General features: G+C 40.9%; 1 protein-coding gene across 1 annotated transcript in view; it reads right to left on the bottom strand.

Annotated features, from left to right (window-relative positions):
• The window catches only part of syne1a (spectrin repeat containing, nuclear envelope 1a), a 120908-nt gene that overhangs the window by 68758 nt on the left and 29021 nt on the right, over window positions 1–23129 (bottom strand). The window contains exons 16-54 of the mRNA XM_072442998.1: window positions 21995–22200; window positions 20973–21137; window positions 20726–20878; window positions 20143–20286; window positions 19839–20015; window positions 19335–19493; window positions 18933–19097; window positions 18137–18271; window positions 17367–17528; window positions 17023–17231; window positions 16832–16940; window positions 16566–16730; window positions 16300–16467; window positions 15413–15577; window positions 14601–14741; window positions 14344–14504; window positions 13880–14045; window positions 12651–12878; window positions 12472–12570; window positions 11428–11615; window positions 11018–11141; window positions 10660–10826; window positions 10433–10586; window positions 9393–10048; window positions 8757–8936; window positions 8515–8668; window positions 7929–8087; window positions 6720–6902; window positions 6519–6620; window positions 6078–6281; window positions 5800–6007; window positions 5246–5358; window positions 4936–5141; window positions 4699–4860; window positions 4341–4620; window positions 4033–4205; window positions 2156–2465; window positions 1916–2080; window positions 745–1104 (exon numbers count right to left, since the gene is read on the bottom strand). Of these exons, the coding sequence (XP_072299099.1) occupies window positions 745–1104; window positions 1916–2080; window positions 2156–2465; window positions 4033–4205; window positions 4341–4620; window positions 4699–4860; window positions 4936–5141; window positions 5246–5358; window positions 5800–6007; window positions 6078–6281; window positions 6519–6620; window positions 6720–6902; window positions 7929–8087; window positions 8515–8668; window positions 8757–8936; window positions 9393–10048; window positions 10433–10586; window positions 10660–10826; window positions 11018–11141; window positions 11428–11615; window positions 12472–12570; window positions 12651–12878; window positions 13880–14045; window positions 14344–14504; window positions 14601–14741; window positions 15413–15577; window positions 16300–16467; window positions 16566–16730; window positions 16832–16940; window positions 17023–17231; window positions 17367–17528; window positions 18137–18271; window positions 18933–19097; window positions 19335–19493; window positions 19839–20015; window positions 20143–20286; window positions 20726–20878; window positions 20973–21137; window positions 21995–22200 (7325 nt within the window). The remainder of the gene's footprint in view (window positions 1–744; window positions 1105–1915; window positions 2081–2155; window positions 2466–4032; window positions 4206–4340; window positions 4621–4698; window positions 4861–4935; window positions 5142–5245; window positions 5359–5799; window positions 6008–6077; window positions 6282–6518; window positions 6621–6719; window positions 6903–7928; window positions 8088–8514; window positions 8669–8756; window positions 8937–9392; window positions 10049–10432; window positions 10587–10659; window positions 10827–11017; window positions 11142–11427; window positions 11616–12471; window positions 12571–12650; window positions 12879–13879; window positions 14046–14343; window positions 14505–14600; window positions 14742–15412; window positions 15578–16299; window positions 16468–16565; window positions 16731–16831; window positions 16941–17022; window positions 17232–17366; window positions 17529–18136; window positions 18272–18932; window positions 19098–19334; window positions 19494–19838; window positions 20016–20142; window positions 20287–20725; window positions 20879–20972; window positions 21138–21994; window positions 22201–23129) is intronic.

The following is a 23129-nucleotide window of genomic DNA, read 5'->3' on the forward strand; positions in this document are numbered from 1 at the left end:
GGGGACAGGCTCCACCTCTATTTGCCTAAAGAGTAACAAATTGAGGCATAGCAGAGAAAGTCATGGTCTGAGGAAACCCTGGAGAGAGAGAGAGATGAGGGTGTGCACACTGGTATGACCCCAGCATTATAGTGATGGAGTGCCGCAATGTAAATATCCTGTCGTGGAAGAAAACAGAGCGGCAGGGGGAAAGTGAAGAGCGTCTAAGAAACAACCCCTGCAGCCAAGAAAGACATCACTGTTGAGTCCAAATCAGCCAGTGCTCATACAAGGGCATGAACAGACGCACTGTTTGGGGGCAAAAGATAAACCAAAAACAAAAGGACAGAGGGGGATGCAGGAAACAAGAGAATGAAGAGAAAATGGGGAAATACTGATGGGATTGTAGTTGTCACTGCCGCGTTGTCCCACTAAAGCTGATTTAGAAACTAATCTGGTTTTGGGATTTACAAATAGAATGCATAATTACTGGCAAAATGCGGAAGGGGATGTATGTCTGTGCGGTGTCCGTGTTTGTACTTTTCATTAGTGAATGTTTGTGGGGGGGTTCATAATTGCCCTGCAGCTGTCGTAATTGTGGATTAACGTGTAATTGTTTTCCACATAGTTAACTTCGACCATTGTCCAACAGAGTTTTTAAACAGTAGTATATAATGTCTATATGCAAATAGTTAATACCATAAGTTTTATTCTCTTTTAGTTTCTCAAAACTTCCAAAAATGTTATTCTCCTAAGTAAACTTACCTTAGCGAGCTGCCAGCCCCCCACGGCCTCCTCGCCGCTGCTCCGCCCCTCGGCTTTGATCAGCTCCTGGTTCCAGCGCCGCAGCCTGAGGTCCAGCTCCTTCAGCTCTAGTTCAAGCCGAGCTATCAGACGCTCATACTCTTCTTCTGAAGCTGCAGCAGATGCAAGAGCCCCTTCTAGGCTGTCTCTGGCCCTCAATGCCGCCCCCTCCCACTGCTCCAGAGCCTGTGACAGCGCCCCCAGCTGGCGGTCCATGGCTTCGCAGCCTCCAGCCGCTGTATGCTCTGCTGTGGTTGCAGCACTGCGTCTCACACGGCTGAGGCGCTCACGGCCCTCCAAAAGACGGCTCTCCACCCGCTCCTGAAGAAATACAGGGAGACAAAGTTGCTACGGAAACCGTGTCTACGGAAACAGCCATCACTGATGTGATTCTATTTAAAGTTACATAATGGACCTCTTTCTCGTTTGGGTCGCTATGGTTTTTATTGCTAACAAAAACATTTAAATATGTCTAAATATGTTTCATTTGCTATGATACGGTTGAATTCACAACGTTAACCTCTTATATCTATTTCAGTGCTGATTTATCATTCAGAGTGGAAAGATAACGCTTCGAAATCAGAAGGTGTGAAGAGCTAACACTGAGAGGTGCCACAGAAATCTGATAGAAGGATTAGAGCAGGAGGAAAACAGCTCCAAATCATTTTTATCATGCACGTGTTACAAAGATGGGAATATCAAGACCTACAAGAGCATTTGAAAATATAAATGATAAAAGCATGTCGGCAGAAAGAGACACTTTTTACTACATGACAATTAACCTCCTTGTGTGAAATCCAAATGCCAGCCAATCACACATTATAGTACGTAGTATATATAAAGTCCACATTCAGTTTCCATAGGAACACAATGAAGACATTTTAAAAGGTGACTTTTAACACATACTCTGTGAAAATATGTGATTTTCACTTGGAAAGGTGTTAATTCAGTTACGCACTGTTCAATTTGTAGTTCTTTTGTCTTTGTACTATTCCTTAAATATGCATGAATAATAAATATAATAATTCATTCATTTGTCTATGTGTATTTATGTTGTCTATAGTATAGTATTTAGACCTGTCACCTTATATAATGGTTAAAAAGATGTAATCACATATTTATATTGCCTTACCCTGACTTCAGAGAGTTTCTTTTTGATGGAAGTAGAATCTCCAGACGTATCAGACCAATGCTGTAGCTCTTCTCCACTTGTCATCAGCCAGTCCGTCAACTCTCGAACTGACTCCAGATACTCCTGATGCTCCAACACTATGTTCTGGGCAAGACTAACCCGGGCCTACAGAAATAATTGCTATTATATTTCTTGTACAAAGTCACATTTCAATGTGTTACAAATCTGTGTATTTCATACCTCCACCAGTGCTGTAAGTTCATCAAACTGTGCCTGTAGTTGGGTTCGGGCCCCATGATTGAAGCTTGCATCTCCTGTTTTTTTGAAGAGCTCCCGGGCTTTTTCTTCGAGGCTGGACAGTGCCACCTGGTGGTCTTCGAGATCAGCTAGCAGTGCTCTGAGTCTGTCCAGCTGAGCGGCCTTTTCTCTGGGCCCGGGCTGCGGGGTGAGGGGGGAGCTCACCTCCCGCTCTAGAGCCTCCATCCAGCACCGCAGCTGCTTCGAACTGTCCAAATATCCACTCCATTGGGACACAGTCCACTCCAACCGACTAAACACACAATTCAATAATTAGAATTATTTCAGAAAATGTGCTCACTTTTCCCTATTCAATCAAACTCATTATGTGGTTTTGATTTGATCATACTTTATTCTAATGCTCTAGTTAGTATATGGTTAGGGTCAAATTACAGAGTAGAAGCTGCACCCATAGACTTCCTTTCCATCTGTCAAACTACATGTGCAAATAACTGCTGTATTTCCACACATCCATGTGCATACATAATTCATCTGTTAGCACCAAAAAGACAAACAGACCCCATCTGTAATTTATTAAACACCTTCCACTGTGTGGTCTGCAATGAAATTCTCCATAAAATTCACATGCATTACACACATTATACAAAAAGGCATCCAGTTACACAGTTACATTACCTTACACCCGATTGATACATCAATCTCAGTTACCACATTAGGCAAATACTCCTCTATGTATTTAACCTATTAATGACATTCAAATATCAATTTGTTGTGATGGAGGTGGCCTGGAAGGACTTTTTGCACAAGCCATGGAATGGAATGTTCATTCCATGAAATGCTCGAGTCTATCGTTCTTCCCCTAGGGGCGCGGCGCCGGGCCGTGTGGATCCACGCGGCAAGCTCCATTTTATTTGAGTGCGAGCCAAGCCGATCGCATCTATGTCCCATGTGTGACTTTTATCGATGTTCAGGGGGTCAAAAATGCCCGAGTATGAACATGAAGAATAGGAATAGGAATAATAGGAATAAGAAACCAGAATAAAGAATATTAGAATAAAGTCTAAAGAATAAAGATTATAAAGTATAATATAAAGTCTCTTTAGCTCCAGTACTAGTTTGTTTAAGCTGAAGTTGTGTAATGTAGTTTAGTTAGTTATAAAGTTGGGGTGTGTTGAAGAATATGCCGAGGATGAGGAGGAAGAGGATGTTCTAACGTGCTTTGAACTTGAAACAAGGCCGTGGCTACAGAGCCGAGATATAGATACAGAGTAATGTATGTGTGTAACATGTGTGTCAGAGTACTACATGTGTTGTTGAAAATGTTCAATATTTGTTGAAACATTTTCAGCCTTCTCGCACGGCCACCTTCCCGCCCGTCCATGTTTTCTGCTGCGTTTTGCAGCATACCAATGACGCTCAGTAATTCACAGTTGATGATTGCGTAGTTTGCGACTCAAATAGTTGTTTGTCCTGACAAATTGCAAGATCGTGCTGAACGCAGACCTGAGCAGGGAGAAAGGGAGAGAGAGCCTTGGTGACCCGGCTGCACCCCCTCCTCCCTGTTGAGACACTAATAATGCTTAGCACTAGCGTTGGCGTTAGCATTAGCAATTTACTTTTGCAAATACTGAAAAAAAGTACGGTATGTAAAAATGTCAAAAGCAATAGCCCCCCTAAGACGGTGAAAGCGATCGTAAAGAGGTATAACTTGTTGAAATCGGTGAAAGTGTTATAATAGTGCCAGCTTTATGACATCATAAGCAGACACTCAATTATGCACTGTCAGACTACAATTTCAAACGTAGATCCATGTAAAGAACCAGATGAGAATATAAAAATGTGTGCAGTATGAAGAGTACCTGTGGCAGCTCATGGCAGTCACAAGCAGAGTGGCCCAAGCATCCTCCACTTCCTGAAGCTGAGATTTGACCACTTCCTGCCCAGCAGCTCCATAACTGCGTAGAGCGAGCTCACCCTTACCCATGGCCATGTTTAGCTTCACCTCACCCTCTCCCTTCAAAAGCAGGATATCCTGGTAAAACAAAGCAAGTCTAAGGGAACTGTATTTAGTATTTAAAAGAGTCATTATATTCCTCCAACTGTAAGGAAGGACATTACAAAGACAGAAAAAATACATGGCTGAGTAGATAAATTAAAAAAGACTCACCTGCACAGTCTCCAGCCTCTGCTGCAGCTGATCTTTGGTGCCCATGGTGCTGTCCACTGTTCCTAGCCTCTCTTGAATCTCCTCCAGCCAGGCCCAGAGCCCCTGGAGGGTCTCTGCGAATGCCTGGCTCTCTTGGCAGCATTTGAGTCTCTCTCTGGCTGCTTTTAGAAGAGACTGGTGCTCCATATGGAGCTGTCCAGTTACTCTGACCTCTACCCCTGTACCCCTCCCGGCTTCTGACAGAGAATGGGCCTCCTGACACAGACGCTCAATGGACTCCCTTGTAAGAAAGTAAAATAGTTGCCACATTAACACTATAAAACTATGATATCTGCCTACTAAGTGGCACACAGCCTACCGTCTCTGCTGCAGCTCATTGTGTACTCTCTCCACATTCTCCAGCTCTTCTGCAGTGTCAAGGCCACTCTGTTGCCCTTCATCCCCAGAAACAGGCTCGCTCTTCAGGCTGTGCGCCATCTGCTTCAGCCAGCCTCTCATATGCCCCACGTTGTCATCAAAACTATAGGGAAAAATATTGTTGGCGATCAATTTAATCTTTCCACCAGCACAGAAGACTACACCACAGAAGGCTTACTTTTTTAAGAGATCAATAGCATCTTGCAGATCTTGTTGACATTGGGAACAGTTTTCTAAGAAGTTCTTCCATTCTCTCTGGCAGGAAGAGAGATGGTCCTGGACTTGAGCAGCTGCAGCTTTTGAAAGGTGATGCTGAAGCCTCTCAGCCTCCTCAGACACTTGAAACAGACGTTTCTCTCCCTCTGCTGTTTGTTCCTCTGACACCTAGATGAGAAACAATGGTCACTTGGAGCTATATACAACACTTTTACCGACATGACAATAGAGTAATGTAATAATATACAAAAATAGATAGTATAACACCGTACCGTTAGCCTGTGTAGCTTTGCCTTTAGGACAGAAGTATCTCCAGATTGGTTACGCCACTCTTTCAACTCAGAGTTCTGATCCGCCAGCCAGGAGCGCAAGTCTTTGACAAGCTCTGTATCAAAAAAGAAAGAGACAAGGGCTTAAAAACAACAATATGCACATGTAATTGTCAGTGCGAGTTGTCAACTATAAGCTTAAAGTAAATATACAAAAACTAAAACAAGAGGAGACAAGGTGGGAGGTGTAGGCGGGGCCATGCTGTGCAGCTGTGCGTTGCCATAGATACACCTCCCCAGGGACAGATGTGACAAGAACAGTCGTTTTCTGAAGCTCAGGTGTGTTTTGGAGCAAAGCGAGTGCACCCCCAACAGTGTGTGTCAGAGGAGAGTGGCTTGTAGTGGGCGGATTGAAAAAGTCAACAGTGACCATATGAACTGCTTATAACGTTTGCTAGATATCCAGAATTCTGACCTGAACATTGGGGATTTACCTTTTCTAATATCATATTCACATTACATGCACATGCTTTACAGCACAAAACTAATTGTTTTACCATTAAAGTGAATCTGTAGCCCATCTTGGAGACTTCCTTTGGTCTTGGCACAACGCTGAGCCACTGTTTCTGTTCGTTTGGCAATAGACGTGAGGTCAGAAGAGAGACAGGACAGCTCCTCAGAGGGGTGAGACCTACAAAGCGCACTCAGGGCATCCCGGGCAGAGTCCATGTCAGCCCGCTGCTGCTGCAACACACTCTGCAAGTCCTACAAGCCATGACATTTACCCTTTACTGTGATTTCTTCAAGGTTAATTTTAACCTACAACGTTTCATACCTTCACTGTGCCAATGTCTTCCAGAGGTGTAGCCTCAGTCAGGTCAGATAAGGAGCCCTCGACAGTCTCAAGCCGCTCACTCATTTGGGATATGAGGTCCTCCAGTCTCTGTTTCTGGAAACTAAAGTAGGTCAGCGTGTGTTTGGCCTGGTTGTACACCTCCTGAACATGGGTCATCTTCTTTCTCAGGTCAGATTCAAGAACCTAGTTAAGAAACATGAAGAAAATATTAAAAACCTTTTTATAGCATGCTTTTCTAATACAGGATTGAGCCGTGTTTCTGGTGTAAGTCTGTGTGTGTATTGTCATGATTGACAAAAGACACTTTACTTATAGTGTAATATGAAGCCCAGGTGGAGCAAACCATTATACCAAACTGAAACATAGTCTGTAACTACATCCACATTAAGATTCTATTCTGTCTGTCTGTGTTAGATTCACCTGCATCTGTAATGGGGTTTCCTGCAGCTTGGCCCTCTCCTTCAGCTCTGTAACTTGCTCCTGCAGTGAATCCAGACTCTGCTCTCGTTTCTCCACCTCTGCCTGGGGGATCATAATCAGAACATTTCAGTCAAACCACTCTCTATGTGAAACTTTAATGAGCAGTGCCACCCCATGACCAACAATTCATCTTATACTGACTTGAAATGCTGTGAGATGTTCCTCTGTCTTCTCCTTGTCGCTCAGATTGGTGACACAGTGGGTAAGATCTGTGATAGAAGAAGCAGCCCATTCAGTGATGTCCTGCTCCATCGCTTTGAGGTCGTTCCAAAGGTCTACACAGAATCCTAGTCTCTCTGTGTTGGTTTGAATACGCTCCGACACCTGTAAGACACAAAACAGCAGTTTTTTTCAAACTAAATTTGAACCACAGGAAGTGAACACTTGGCGTGACTTGATACTCATTAGCCAGAGTAAACACAGACTCTTTTCATTCTCAGGATAATCATTATCATGTACTCAGTTAATAGATGATGATAACAATAATTGATTAATTACAATTACCTGTAGTCAAATTATCACAATCAAAACATTATTCAAATACTCTGACCATTGGTTTTATTTTTTATAATGGTAACTGGATGTGGGTGCAATGCACAGTATAATCATTTGAACATTTTTGGAAAAATTGGGAAGCAGATGGATATAAGACATGGCTATTTAAAGCATCTTCTCCACTTTATTGAAAGATTCACAGCAAGCAATGTTACATATCTGTATAAATTGCAGCTGGTGCACATTTTAATGAGTGATTTATGGGGCTACATATTAGGGTAGATTGTTAAAATAACAAAATAATGACCATCAATAAAAATCAGAGAGATCAAAATCCTGATGTATGTATGCATGTCTATTCAGTCAATAGTAAAGACAGATATAGATCCACACTCCATCTCTTGGAGGGACCCGTTATTTCACTGAGAGATTGAGTTATAATTGGTCTGACAGAAATGAAGTGTGAAAAACACAGAATGGTAAACAACATGTCTAGACGTGTTTATGTTTCTGCCTCATTTGTGACAGCTAAGGAGCAAGGTACATTCCACAAAAGGGGAAAATTGACTGACTTTGGGTGCGATGGCCTGGACTTTTATCAGAAAAAATAATTGGTTTTAAACAAAAAACAACCCCAAACCAATCCCCAATTCTTTACCTAGTCATTATCTCATTTCTGAAGGAAGGAGAGACTTGTATGAAGCACTACATGTGTTGGGCCGGGGACAATTCATTACTGCAATAGGAAAATCCTTTGCTTTTTTCATCAAATACAGTCCTGTATGTGAAAGCAGTAAGCGCCTGAAGTATACCCTCTAAATATAGTGATTAGCTGTCAAAAACATCATAACTTACCTGGAGCCACTGGTCTCTTAATGCCTCCATCTCTTTTTGTATGGAGGTTGTGTCTGAGTTTGGTAGTTTCTCAAGCTCTCTCTGTAGATCCTCCACTATACTGATGAGCTGGTCCATTTCTTCTTGTTCTTCTTTAAGGTTCTCCTGGACTGCTTCATGCTAAAATGAAAAAAGAACACCGAATGTTCATTGGACAGAGCGATGGGTAAATGTACCATATGATAGAAAATGTGATATTTAGCTTTGATACGCGTAAGAAAAATGTGTCAGTTGCATTTAAATTATCAATGCATTGGGATAATATAAAAGGAGGGATTCAGTTTAAGAACTCGGCTTCTTCTACTTCTTCTACATTTTATATTCACAAATTGCAACAAATGCGAAATTAAGATAAATATTTACCAGAGGGACAATCACACCAAACAAAGTAATAATTCCAAAATCATGAGAACCTGTCATATGCACCTGTATTAATCTACTTGTTTTGTATGTCATTAGTTTATTGTATAGAATTGTTTTGATGAAGTAAACGGAGGACAATTCACAGTACATTATAATTTCCTGCTACATGTGTGACACTGCTGACCCGTGAGTGGATCCACTTGGCCTCCTGCGCATTATGGTTGTGGTCAGGCAGATTGTGAGCGACAGTCTGTGCATTTTCCACAGCGGTGTTAAGGGCAGACTTCAGACTGTGAAACTGACGAAGAAGATCTACCAAAACTCCACTTTGTTCCTGGCTGCATGACGACACAAAAGACAATGTCAACATTAAAAGGAGCTCATTAAAATGAGCTCAGTAATATCTGCTCCATAAATAAATCTGACCCATCTGAAATTGCTGTCCTCACGCTCTCCCAGGCGGACTCCACCAGAGCCACCTCCCTCAGAGCCTCCCCAGACAGCTCAGTGTCTCTCTGGGCCAGCTGGCTTCCTTTCTCCTGTAGCCACTGCTGCGAGTGCTGCAGGGACTGGAGCTCATCCTCCAGCTGGATGAAGAAGCGCAGCCTGAAAGGAGAGACGCAGACAAAACAATAGGGATTTACTGTACTTATTTCAGGATGTGTTTTCAATTGGCTCTGTTCAACAACGATCTTGTGGAGCACGTTGGCATCCGCTGAATGTGTGCAGGGCAGTTCTCATGTTTACACAGCTTTACAGTTACTCGAATATTCAGCAGCCCTTCTGGTGTTTGCTGCCTCTTGCTGTGCAGTCGTTTGGGCAATTCATTCGTATATGTTTTGTGTCAGATGCTCTTCCCGGGACAACCCTCATGTGTTGTTGTGGTGTGTGTGAATGATTTGTTGTGGACACTCAGCACCAGGGCAGATGTGGCTACTTACTTACTTATTACCACCACTGCGTTGAGAGTAAATTAATATTGAACAACTGTAATGAACTTTCAGCAGATCTAGAACAAGTATTATAAATTGGATTGACAATTTACAACTATAAAAAGGGTACCTGTTTTGAAATGCCAGTATAGTGTTTTCTCTAGCATCCGTCCGCCGCAGAGCATCCTCCATTTTCTTCAGGCTGTTGAGCACCTCCTCCTTCTTCTCCCTGAAGGAGCTCCAGAGGGCACCAAGAGCATCTGCTTCACTTTGCCTCCATCCCACGCCTCGCTGTACCTCCTCCAGAGCCATGGTCAGGGCCACCGTTTGACCTCGGCAAGATGTCCTCCCATGTGAATGCCCGGGACTCTTAGGACCGCACCACTCCGGTCCGCACAAGTGCAGGTGCGCCCTGCTCAACTGACCGTCTAATCCAACTGCCTCCGCCTCCAGCCGCGCCACGTCTTTTGCCACTTCCCCGATCCCATGATGCAGTTCATCGGCCTTGGAGCGGTTCCAGCTGCCCCGACCCTCCACAGCCTCGTGAAGGTGGCGCACTACGCTTACTGCTGCTCCGTGCTTGTCCAGGAAGACCTTCAGCTCTGCCAGGCTTTCTGAACGAGACATCAGGAGGCGCTGGTACTCGCGCAAGGGCTGTAGACCGTCCTCTGTCCAGTTTTGGATCTGCTGTTGGGCCTCAGGGATGGACGAGAGGAGCAGGGTGGACACTTTCTCTTCCAAATTTGCTTTCAATGACAACAGCTGCTCCAACTGTATTTCATATTCCTGGATAAAAGGTGCGAAAAAGTTTATGCGTTGTCTATATACAAAGAAACAGTGGTGGAAGAAGTACTCAATTTTGTTACTGAAATTACAGATACAGGAGCAAAAAAGTAAACGTATTGAAAAAGTAAACGTATTGATCTCAAATAGTGAAGTAAAAGTTAAAACTATCCCCTGTAAAATGTACGTAAGTAAAGTACAAATAGCTAAAAACTTTACTGTACTTTTACTTTTGCACTTTTTTACTTTCTACGGCTGCAAACAAGCATATAAAATCTGTACTCTTCAACTACTGCACTTGACAAATTATCACAGGCATAAAATCTATATTAATGTGTTTGCATGCTGGCCTTTAAAACGGTTGAAAGCCATTGATTGACTGCTAACCTTGACTTTATTAAATGAAGCCTGCAGGTTTCCAATATCCACTAGAGATGAACCTCTCAACTCCGAAAGGAAATGTTCACTGCTTTGGGTCACACTCAGCAGAGCCTCATCAAAATGCTGGAGTTTAGCCAGTTGTGTTTCCAGCAACTTTAACCTAAAAGCACATGAAGAGAAAACAGATAAATATAGTAATAACAAAATAAAAATAATGGATAATAAATACGGACCGTTGGGTGATGGTATTTTTCAAAGAATAGCTTCTCTGCTGTTGCCCTGTCAAGTTTTCATTAAGCTCTCTGGTGCGAGGTTCAGGTGCAGTGGGATAAAGACAAATGCCAAGATTTAAAAGGCCAAAGAGAAGAGCCTCATAAGATGGAGTCTCCTTCTGCATTTCCTGTGCAAGACAATAAAGTTGTGAAGAATGATGAGCCACAATATTAAAAGTCACAATTTGCTTATTTCCTTTTGTTCTATCACAGCTACGAGCTCATGTCATGTTCTTTGAGTGATCGTAAATGCATGGCGCTTGTAGAGTTCAACACTTGTTCTGGAATAAATTGTATAAATTGTATATACAGTAGTTACCTGTACATTTTGTAGTTCATTTCTCAGTTTCACTTTGTCTGCAGAGAGAAGGTCAGTGTCTGGACAACAAATCGACTCGCACCTGTCCAGCCAGCTTTTCATTGACACACTCTCTTTTTCAAACCTGTACACAAACACACTCATAAACCGCAAGACAGAGCACCGATACGCACATAAACAAGTCAATATGAAAGCAAATTGCACGCTATATGAAACTGATAAGAAACACCATATTTATTAGGTGGTTTAAACAATAATAGAGAAAATTGTTGGCTTAATTGGTCCTTGAAACGGTAAGTATGAAATAAAAATCAAATAATCTTTCAATAATCCACTTTAATACGATATATTCATATGTGAATATTGTGGACATATTTTACAGATTTCAATTTTAAATTACAGATGTTTACCTTTGCCACAGAGCTAGAAGACTCTCCAAAGTAGATTGTTTTTGAGTAGCAGCTTCCATAAATAGTGCCTGTTGCTTCTGGAGGTTTGTCACCTCTTCCTCCAGCTGCCCGCCCTCTTTGAACCGCTTCAGGGACGAGCAAAGGGCCATGAGTCTGGGCTTCAGCTGGTCAATGGCCTGGCACACCTCCTGGAGACGGAACACACTCCTGTAACAACCTAGCAGCAGTTTCTATTGACAGGTTCACGAAAATATGATCATGTTTCCAAAATGTTATCTGCTCTACACTGGCTCCCTGTACACCCCAGAATGGACTTTTTTTAAATTATGTTTCTTATTTTCAAATACCAAAATGGCCTCATCCCACCTGTGGCGCTGACCTGCTGGTGCCATACTCTCTGATGCTATGATCAGTTGATCAGGCTCTACTTGAAGAGACAACTTAGAGGAGATTGGTGTATTTTCTGTTGTTGGAACAAGATTATGGAATGAGTTGCTCCTGCACATTAAGCAAGCTGATTCACTTTGTGTTTTTAAATGACTTCTTAAAACACATTTGTTTTCTTTGGCTTTTAACTACAGTAGTTTGAGGCCTTGACTTTCAATAATTATATTTCTACACTGTACCACTCTGTTATGTGTTATGTTTGTTAGTCCACTTTGATGTTTTTGATTTAAAAAATCGAGCACTAAACAAAGACTGATATGCTCGTGGGTGGTATCGAAGTCCGTGAGCTCTAATTTTGAGTGAAGGTTTCGTGAAAAAATATTGAAAGACGGCTCAGTAGCGCCACCTCAAAAATCAAATAACATGGGGCCAATGGGAGCCTGACGCCAAAAAAAGTGGCCGTAAAAATGACGCTCACTCCAAAAAATAGTTCATGGAAGGACATGTAAAAAATAATATTATGACATCGCCCTAAGTCATACAGGAAGTCGGCCATATTGGATAAACTCGACGCTGACAAAATGTACACCTCGTCGTTTTATGTATCAAATTGGATTGGATAGTTTTTTGATAATGTTTTCAACGTGCAAATGATACCATGTGTTCTTGGAGGGTTTTGTAGGTTTCAGAAGAAGACGAACAGCTGTTGATCGGACAGTCCAGCTTCTCCTTCAGATCAGTCATGGTTTTCTTTATCTTAAAACAAAACAAAATAATAAAATAAAATAGCACAACAATGCAGAGATATTGTGGCATGAATAATAAATTGAACAGACCTGTTGGAGATTGTCGTTGTAGCGCTGCCTGTAGGTGGCGCTCTGGTGCAGCTGTCCTCCCACCTGCTGTACGCGCCCCTTCAGCTCGTCCCAGTATCTCTTCATTTGTGTCAGTCGCGCCCGAATGCGCCCTGCCTCTCCGGGGGTCACAAACTTGGACAAGCACTCACAGTCTGCCTCCATGTGAGCGATGGCGGTCCATTTTTCACCCAGAGCTTCAGCCATGCCCTGCCACAAACCAATAAATATACTTTTAAGGGGAGTTTTCTCATTGGTTGTATCAGAATCAGAAAAAAAGTTTATTGCCATTGTCAATGAATTCACTAACATAGGAACTTGATTTGGTGATTCAATGCAACATAAAGCAATGAACTATGATAAGACGAAAGAATGATTAAAATCTGCTATAGATAAAAAATGAACTAGGCTATAAGATAAATATGTAAATATATTGCATATGTATTGATTGTATAAGCTTTGTGTGAAAAAGCTACTCTTGTGTTACACTTAAACAATTGGTGACAGAAACAATCTATTATTCTTTTTCTTGAACCTTTAATCAACCAATAGCATAAAAATAACACAGGTTGAGAAACAATCGCACATTATTGAGGAAGACTCTAATGTTTTCATCCTGGTTTTAAAGTCATATAAGGACAAGCCCTCAGTCTGTTTCCAGTTTTTCTGCAACGTATTCCAAGTAAAAAGAGCTGAGTGGGTTTCTTCTCCTGCTCTCTGCGGGTAAAAGGAACAGAGCAGCAGCTGATCATAATACGAGTTAACACTTCTCTTTGTACCTTCTCTTGATCAAGGTACAAATGTACGGAGGCAGTACACCAAGCATTGCCTTTTAAATAAATGTGTACCAATGTCCTTGCCTCGGGGTGGCTAGAGAAAATAGACCCTCATATTTAATGCATAGTCAAGCTCAAAACACTCAAAAATGTTGGCACGGCTTAAGTTTTTCAGGATAAGATTAAAAACATCCTCAATTTACTTTCTATGTCCTATCACTAATCCCTTGCTCATTTCCCAAGAAAAGATTAAAATTCCGTCATATTTCAACTTAATATGAATAACCCTGAGGCAAAACTGATACTGTAAATTACAGTGCAAACAGCCTTTTCAATCTCATCTGAAGCTGCACGTAAACTGGGAGCAAATACACAGACGCTGATGTTTAGTGTAACCATAATAATAATAATAACAGCTGGTGTTTTAGCAGATACCTCCACAACAGTGATATTCTCATCTAGCGGCTCCGGGGACGACGATGACGACGCGGGGTTGATGGCCTCCAGCTCCTGTTCCTTCCCGATGATCCAATCAGAAAAAGCTTTGGACTCATTGCTGAAGCGCTGCCACCACAAGCACATCATCTCCAGCTGGGAAACACTGGAAAATGTTCAATACAGTTCAGTGTTCAAATATGTGGGCAAAGTGACAATTATAAATACATCAAGGAGGAATCAAATGCAACTCTGGGGATATTCATTTTGCATTTTTTTTTCCCACACCCTTCCCAAGTCCTATTCCATTCATCCAAAAAGATTAGCCTGTTTTTAATCCCAGAGCAAGGATTCTAACAGCCAATGCACATTATACAAACATGTTATCTTTCCAAATAGCTTAATCGATTGTGCAATTCCCCTATACTATCACTGCCAACTTTGTCTCATATCTTTTCACATACATTTTGTTGAGGTGGTCTTGAAGTTGTGCGACCTCTTCCCTTGTGGCCTGAGCCTGTTGTAGAAGGAGAGTTTGCGTTTTGCCACTCATATGCAAATCTGTGGCCTTCTCCAAGAGTAGATCGGCTCGAACAGAGAACTCCTCAGCCTCGGCACACAGCTCCTGTACACAGCAAAGAGGCACATGCACAGTGTTTCACAAGCAAATACAAGAACCGCAATGTATACAGAGTAAACATGGTTCAACGCGCACGCAAACCTTATTATGCGCCAGCTCGGATCTCAGGCCGTCCACGCTGTTGAAAATGAGCTCTTTGTGAAGCTCGTTGCTGGTGCTGCTGATGAACCCCCAAATTGTTTCTCTTTCAGATTCAAATGTTTGCCAGGAGCTGAGTGTGGCCTAGAAATTATAAAGAGAGAATATTGAGGAAGAAACCAAACTTTTATGACCAGATATTAAAGAGGAATAAAAATGTAAACCATATTCTGCAGTTGAGTAAAGTGACTAAATAATATTCATGTCAAGTACTCAACATCATACTTAACTACATCTTTTTTTGATTTAGCTATTAATACTATTAACATTGCTACTACAAATATTACAACTAATGCTACTCCAACTAGTTCTCTGAGAAGTAAAATGTAAATAAATTGTATTCTTTCAGGATCTGAATGTAAATTACTTGAGTCAAGATTGAGAATGACTTTCTGATGAAAGTGGAAAGGTCTTGAATTTCAAAAACAGAGTCCAGATGACTACACTTTATCTACACTGGAACACTCCTGGACGAATGAGGGACTACACCGACTTGAGCCAAAGTATTTAGTTATTTTCTCCTTTTATGTTTGACCTATACATTTTCTTGCAGACGCCCGCTGATTGTAAAATCAATAAAAACAATGAGAGAGTACAAACAGTCACAAACAATATTAACATACCACACAACAATCGATACCTGATTAAGGATAAACATGGACCAGTCGATGATGACAGCGGGACATGTGTGGACGGATCAATGTTACTCAGACCACAAACATTAACAGAGTCATAAAGGGGGGGGGTCCTGGTACCTGCAGGTCGTGCTGCTCTGCCTCTGAGCGACTGTCCACTTCTCTGATGGCCTGTTCCAGCTCCGACACAGACGCGCTCAAGCCCTGCTCTTTCTGCAGCTGGTGACAGTGAGGCAACAGGAGCTCAGCCTCTCTGCGGTTTGAGTACAGGCGCTTCATGTGTTGCTGGGGGGAAACATTGTGACACTGACATCATTCAAGTGTGTTTGACAGTGTATAATTAGTGTGCTTATTCTGAGATTTATAAACAGACATTTACAAGATACATAAAAATTGAATATTACTAAAAACATACTTGTAAATGTAGTTATCAACTTACTACAGGTAATTATAAAGAAATTAAATATCTATTAAAGGAGACATATTGTGGATCATCATTTTACAAAATATTCATTATAATCCGCAATATTGATCTAAAACAGCATAGTAATAGAAACAGCACATTAACTTCCTGTTCAAAACAGTAGAATTGAGAAGCTCCGCCTCTTCATACATTTCACTGTTACACACAGCAATTGTCATTTACATGTTTTTATTTTTGTAAAGTGACCTAATAGCACTTTATAACCTAAAATGTATCAGTCCTACTAATAATAATAATCACAACAAAGGGATGTGGGCAGGGATAGGGGGTAGGTGAAAACAGGAATTTTCTGAGCACTCAAGCCTCAGTTGCAGGACAATACAGGATTACTCAAACATGCATGAGTCACTCAAAATAAAACTTTGAGTAAACAAATGATGAGGAAACTGTTGTAACAAGGTTAGTAGCTCATTAAAGTTGTTTATGCAGAATATGTCCCCTTTAATGGCCAAACACATCAAGGTGAAACTGTAATAATTCACATATAACAGAATGGACAGAGTCAACATGAGTTATCACAGACCTGGTGAATGAGATATATTTGTTTGGCCTCTTCCAGCTCTTCTGCGTCCATGAGTCGGCGGCTCAGATCTTCAGCCTCCCGCTGTAATTTCAACATCTCTTCAAGAGCTCTGTGCAAATCCTCGTTCAGCTCACCAGACTCGAGCATAGCAGAGCCCTCCTCATCCCACTGCAAATATAAACATATCAAATTCAGATGGTTATGAAGAGGACGGATGGGAAAAGGGATTGGACATTATGACAGTATTGATAGCATATTCTAACCACCTGACAAAGAGAAGAAAACAGAGCACGTAGGTTTGTGGAGAGCTTGTCCAGAGACGCCCTTTGTCTCTGAATCTCCTGTTCAGAGCTGACTTCAGACAGCCCAGACAGTCGAGTCTTCAACCACAAAAGACATTGCTCTTGACCTTCGATTGCTTCCTGTAGCTCCTGTAAGTCAATTACGTTTCAATATTTGGTATTTTAAAACAAATGACCAGTACCCTAACTCTAACCACAAAGTATTTTAAAAAACAACTTATGGCACGCACTTGAACAGCAGATTCGACTTGCTCGTGATCGCTTGAATTTCTTGCAGCCTCCTTCAGAAACCGGACGTGCCTCCTTTGAGATGACACCCAATCAGAAAGTTCACAAAACCTATGACAAAAAAGTGCCCTCAGCGTTAGACTGTTAGATAAAGGTGATTAATGGACATGGTTAAACTCGGTTAAACCCGCACCTCTCATTCCAGTCTTTCCACTTATCGGGATGCTGCTCAAGTTTGAGGTGGGCGGTCTTGATCATCGCCCTAACCTCCTCCACCGCGCCCCTGGTGGAGTCGAGCACGCGATAAGCAACGTCATTGTCAGGCAGTTTCCGACAGAGATCCTCCATGTTTCTAATCCTCTTCTCGCACAAAGTCAGAGGTTTGCGTTCCCTGAAGAAAGTCTGGAGATAGGAGAGAGGAAAAAAGATCAACTTGGAGAGCTCCCGGTTCATGATGAGGACATTAATTGATCTAATCGTAGTTTTTACTCCTTGGTTTAATCTTTTCTGAGATTAAAACTAAGTCCCAGAGCTTACCCTGTGCTCTTTGATCAGTCGTTCGCTGGTGCAGGTCCCAGACAGAGCTTGCATTTCTCTGTCCAGCTCGGTCTGGCAGTCCTGGAGGATTGAAGCCACGCGATTTTGCTCAACTTCCACTTTCAGGCGAACAAGGTGTGTCGGTAGCTCACTTTGGACATTCTGCACATTAGAGGACAGGATCATTTTACTTGTTGAATCCATTCTGGCTGGAAATTACACAATGAAGAATACAAACATGGCATGTGCTTTTTGAATCTATATTATGTCACTTTTTGTTCAAATTTCACTAAGGGGCAATTTGGGGCAATAATTTTGAATTACGTGTAAAGTCCTATTTTTATTAGGCTGTTGTATTTATGTGACAATATATACAAGAGTTTGAGTACATAAAGCTAGTGAGGAATGGTGATCGTTTAAACATTGTGAATGGAAGTAAATTAAGGCTTTCACTGTTGTTTGGTTGGTGTGCAAACAATTTAGAAAAATCGCAAAATCTGGATTTTCCTTCTCACAATAATCGTAACATTAAAATGTGATATTGTTGTGACATCCTTACCTATCAACATGACTAAATATACCAGATAGGGACAAAGAGTAAACACAGAAAGCTAGATTACCCTAATGACTACATGCTAATTAAAAATGACTGCGGGAGACAGGTTTGGATATATCAAGGTCTTGCTGGGTTTAGTTAATGAAGTTCCGGATCCACTCCTCCAGAGGTCGACACTAATTAGAGGCCGAATTAAACCACAATGAACTCTGACCTTCCAGTGTTTGTGCAGTGTCCTAACAGTTTCCTGTAGTTTTTCTTGCTCCTCCTCTGGCAGGATGTCGGTCAGCTCGTCACACGCTTTCAGGAAGACATTCAGAATGCGCTGGTCACACTGGCTGAACACCTCCTGAAAGGCAGAACAAATGAGGCTTGACGGTGTTAAAGTACATTTATTTAACACTACAATATGAACACCTGTCACTGGTTCCTTCCTGTGACAATCTTGACAACAGAATGGCAATACCCCAAAAGAACTGTAATTTACTAAGATTCTTGGACAACCTAAGCTTGATTTATAACACCCATGAACAATTGCACTAAACCTTTTTTACTTCAACTCTTAGTGGTCTTAATGTCCTTCTTGATAAGTGCATTTGAACCCATGTCTTCTTGGGCCAAGCAAAAAGATCACTCCATTTGAGGCATCAATTCAGTTATACATAGATTTAATAAAATAGCTTTTTATCCTGTATTAATAGAGTTCATTTTGGCCAGATGTGCAACAGCAAGATAAAAATAATGGTACTTTAGGAGATATTTGCAGTTCTACACTCCCCTGTCTAAATAAAATATTGATTTAATATGTTGGACACATGCATAGTAATCGTTAAAATGCATTTCAGAGTGTGTTTCCCCATGAATTCATTCATGCACACGGCCTCATGCAGCTATAAAGAGGGCTGTGTTTGAACGAGAGAAGAGTGTGATGAAATCTTGTTGAGCTGCTGAGTGAGGAGTGGATTGACAGATCTTTTCAAGTGTGCACAAATATCAAAGCAAAACCGTACTGTGTGTTTTTTCAACAGGTCCTCCGCGTCTCCACTCTCCCGCAGACAACTCTGAGATGTTTTCAATATTCTCTCCAACTCCTGACGGGAATCTTCAAACCTCCGTCTAAGGCTGTTGTTAGCCTCCTCTTGCCTTCTCCAGTCCCCAATCTCCTTGAGCAAGGTCTGACAAAATAGCAGAGAGAGATGGATGAGGGGTAATTGGTCTCAACAGTGTAATAATGTAATTGAATTGTTTGTGTTACGTCACTTATGTGAATAATAACACCCTTGAGTGCATGTAATCTGCAGTCGCTGCCCTCAAGGCGTTCGGATACTTGTAATCTCATTATTATAACCAGCACAGTGGTGAATGCTGAGTATCTGTGACATTGTATCTGTCCAAAAAAGTGCAGTACAAACCTGAGCTGAAGCCTGGATCTCACACACTCTCTTCTGCAGCATAGACATGTTGATGTTTTTGAGCACCTTGCTTGTGGATATCGCCCTCTGCAGGCTGTGGTGGTTTTTCTCAATCACTGAGAGGCAACGTTTGCAACTTTGCTGCTGGTTTAGCAATTCCTGAAAAGAAATCTACATAATTTAATATGCAAGCAAGATGATGATTAATGATTAAGTACTAGAACCACTATTGAGCCCATAAAAGCACCCAGTTTACCATCAAGATATAGTAATATATATATATATATATATATAATATATATATATAAATATATATATATATATATATATATATATATAAATATATATATATATATATATATATATAAATATATATATATATATATATATATATATATATATATATATATATATATATATATATATATATATATATATATATATATATATATATATATATATATATATATATATATATATACAATTTCTCAGAAAAGGTCTAACCTGCCACTTGTGCTTGTATTGAGCCTGGCTCTGTGGCTCTGTCTCTCTCTCTGCTGACGTGATGCAGCTCGCCCGCTCCAGGGCCTGGTAAAACACACTGATGTGTTTCTCCATTTCCTCCAATAGTGGCAGAAGGACATGACACTCTCTCACGAGGGAGGGACAGCGCTCCCTCACCTGCAGACAATTAAATAGACCATTGAATCCGATCAAGTTAGTAAGAGTTAGTAACCGTGTAATTAAACAGTATGGTGATTTCTGAAGTTGTCCCCAAGTATTGCCCCTGTGTCATCATAAAACCTACCTTACTCAGCTGACACTTGGCTGTGGCCATAGTCGCCAGGACTCGTGCGGCTTCGTCCTGTGGCGCATCCTTCGTTAGGAGCTGGGCACTGCGGGCGGCCAGTTTATATTGTGTTTCCATGGCTGCAACCTTTTGCTTTGTTTCCTGAGAATAACAAAGAGGTTCATCTACTGAAAGTGTTTTTCAGACTTCCTATAAGCGATGTGATCTGTTCTTTTCTTCTGTATCTACCTCTGTATCTACCTGCGTTGCACCAATGAAATTTCCCCATGTGGGACAATAAAGGATTATCTTATCTTATTTTGTCTTATCTTACAACTATACATATAACCCCATCAGCCTCAGTCAATAAGTGTTTTGTGAACTGGAGCTATTCAAAAATCATCCACAAATCCACATTGATTTGACTTTTTAATGCCAAAAGTCTCTCATTATCTGGTCAAATTTTGTCTAAAGTTTTTCATACATTATGTCTATTGATGGTCACACAGTGTAATATATTCTTTTGAATCACCCTTCAGAAAGCAAACAGATGTATGTATGTCTGTCATGTCATAGTTTCAATGAAAATAGTGCTTCCTACCTCCACATTCTGCAGAAATGCTCTCACATTAAGGAAAGACACATTAACTTCAGAATTAAGTTTGGTTTCTGCCGTTTCCAGAAGTTCTTTAAGAGCTGAAATGGCCTTTACATGATCCCGTTGATACTTTTCCAGTTCATCAGCATGAGCATACTAAAAGAGGGCGAAATAGTCAATACGTTTGTTTTCAACAAATACATAATTTATGCTCATTCTATATTTTGACTTCCAGTTTTTTTTTAATTACTTGTTTGACTTTGAGAAAAATGTCCCTCCAGCGGCCATTCATTAGTAAAAGCTGTTGCTTCAGATCAAGAGATACTGTCTCATCACACGTTTCAATCAGAAAATTCCCTGCGTCGTTCATAGCCGAGTGCTGATCCATCCAGTGGCTTAGATTCCTGAAAAACTCCTACAATAGAGACACACGTTTTAAGAAAAGACAGACTGACAGGAGACAAAGAGAAATTAACGATTAACAAAAAGAGCAACACAATGAAACTGAATAGAACAAAAAGAGCTAATCAAAAATGAAACAAAAGACCAGGACAACTAAAGGACAATACAAAATGGGGGTAATTAGCTGCTTAATCCTTGGTGGGGTGGGAATCGGAGGTAACCATGGCAATAGTGGAGTATCCTCGGTGGCTGGTCGCAAGACAAGAGATCATTTGATACTTGAATGGAGACTGCTAATAGGATCACACTTGGGCGACTAAACTGAAGCAATTATTGGGCTGATTTAGTAGAAGTCACTGTCATTTTACAGATTCAAACCCAAGATTTAGTTTAGACATGTTAAAATGGTCCTTATAAAGCTTTCTGTTTGTGACAGTGAATATGGAGCGTCAAATGTAAAAAGATAAGTCTTTATCGTAGTTCCAAATTAAGATCAGGCAAAATTTGTCATATATTTCTAGTCCAGTCTTCAATTGCTCTAGATTGAAGACACTAGAAGCTTAATTGATCCAAAACAAAAGGTTTATTTTGAACTTAAATATGGACAAACTTACAGTCTCTCATTCATACACCAGCTATTGTAGGGAGAACATGCAAACTCAACACAAAAAGGCCCCGTCCATTAGTCAAACCCAGGACCTTCTTGCTGTGAAGCGAGAGCACTATACGCTAACCATGACGCAAATACGCCAACATGCCTGACTCACTGAGCTTTTTCTGTTCGTTAGCTCTGTTGTATATATATATAATTCAAAAAAACTAAAAATACATTTCTTGATTTGTTTGTATATTATAAAGTTTAACTCTTACCCGTTTAATGTTTTCTGGCTGGCTCAGGGAGGCCTCGGCATCATCTAGCCAGGCCTGTAGTGCCACCACAGTGGAGTTGTACCTTTCCCAGTTGGACAGCACCTCCTCCAGCATACTCCCCACACTGCGTACCTCCATGGACAGACTCCTCCACTGGGTCACCACCTCCCGGATGAAGCGACGCACCCCAAGCTCTCCTTCCTCCGCTATCGAAAAAAATGTCATCAATCAGTCGATCTATATTTACAAAGTCCCCTTGAACAAGGTGGTAAGGAGATACAACAGCATAAAATCATAATACAATACCAGTGCAAACAATGAAACAGACTAAAAACGTAAGTGTCATTATCAAAAGCAATGGCGGTAAAATTAATTTGATAACAGATGCCCTTCCAATCACAAAGTAACTCAATCTAGGACATGCTCAGGACAAAGAGGGTGGATTGCATAGATTTTATGGCAGATGTCTTACACAAATGGAAATTATATCAAGTTGAAATCATCAAATTAGCATAAATAGCACTTTAGGTCATAATATTTTGCGGCTGTTAATGGCAGTAGGGAAGTAACTACATGCATGTATCAATTATTGCTAATAATTATTATTAATATACTGATTTTGATAACTGTATTCTGAATTTTTTTGTGGGATTCAAAATACACATAAATCGAAGGATTACATTGTGGTATTTGATTTTGTAATTTAGGCTCCAAACTGCAAATTATTAGTGAGGGAAAAAGAGAAAACACAGCTCTTGTGTTGTGTGTGATTTTTCCTTCTCAAATCAGTGAGGAATAAAGGCAGAACAAACAATGCCACAAACACAAGGCTGTTTAACTCACAAGTCATGTTTATACTACTTTATAATACTGCAAGTTAAACTGAAAGTATTCAGAATAATAAGGTCTGATTTGGCCATGTACGTAACAAACATTGTAATGCAGGTATTCAGTGACTAAATACATTCCTCCTGAATGTAAATACACGTGTTCATCAGCTTCATCACCAAAATACAGTTTCAAGAATACTGTGCAGATGGTGATCTAACTTGAGGGAGCCCATAAAGGCTGACAGAGGCACAAGCCTCTATAGACAAATATGTGACCTCAAAAAATTGAAATAGATGTATTGTTG

Source organism: Eucyclogobius newberryi, unplaced genomic scaffold (assembly GCF_026437365.1).
Source record: "Eucyclogobius newberryi isolate DKJ021-1_F unplaced genomic scaffold, fEucNew1.0.hap1 SCAF_1, whole genome shotgun sequence".
Lineage (NCBI taxonomy): Eukaryota > Metazoa > Chordata > Actinopteri > Gobiiformes > Gobiidae > Eucyclogobius > Eucyclogobius newberryi.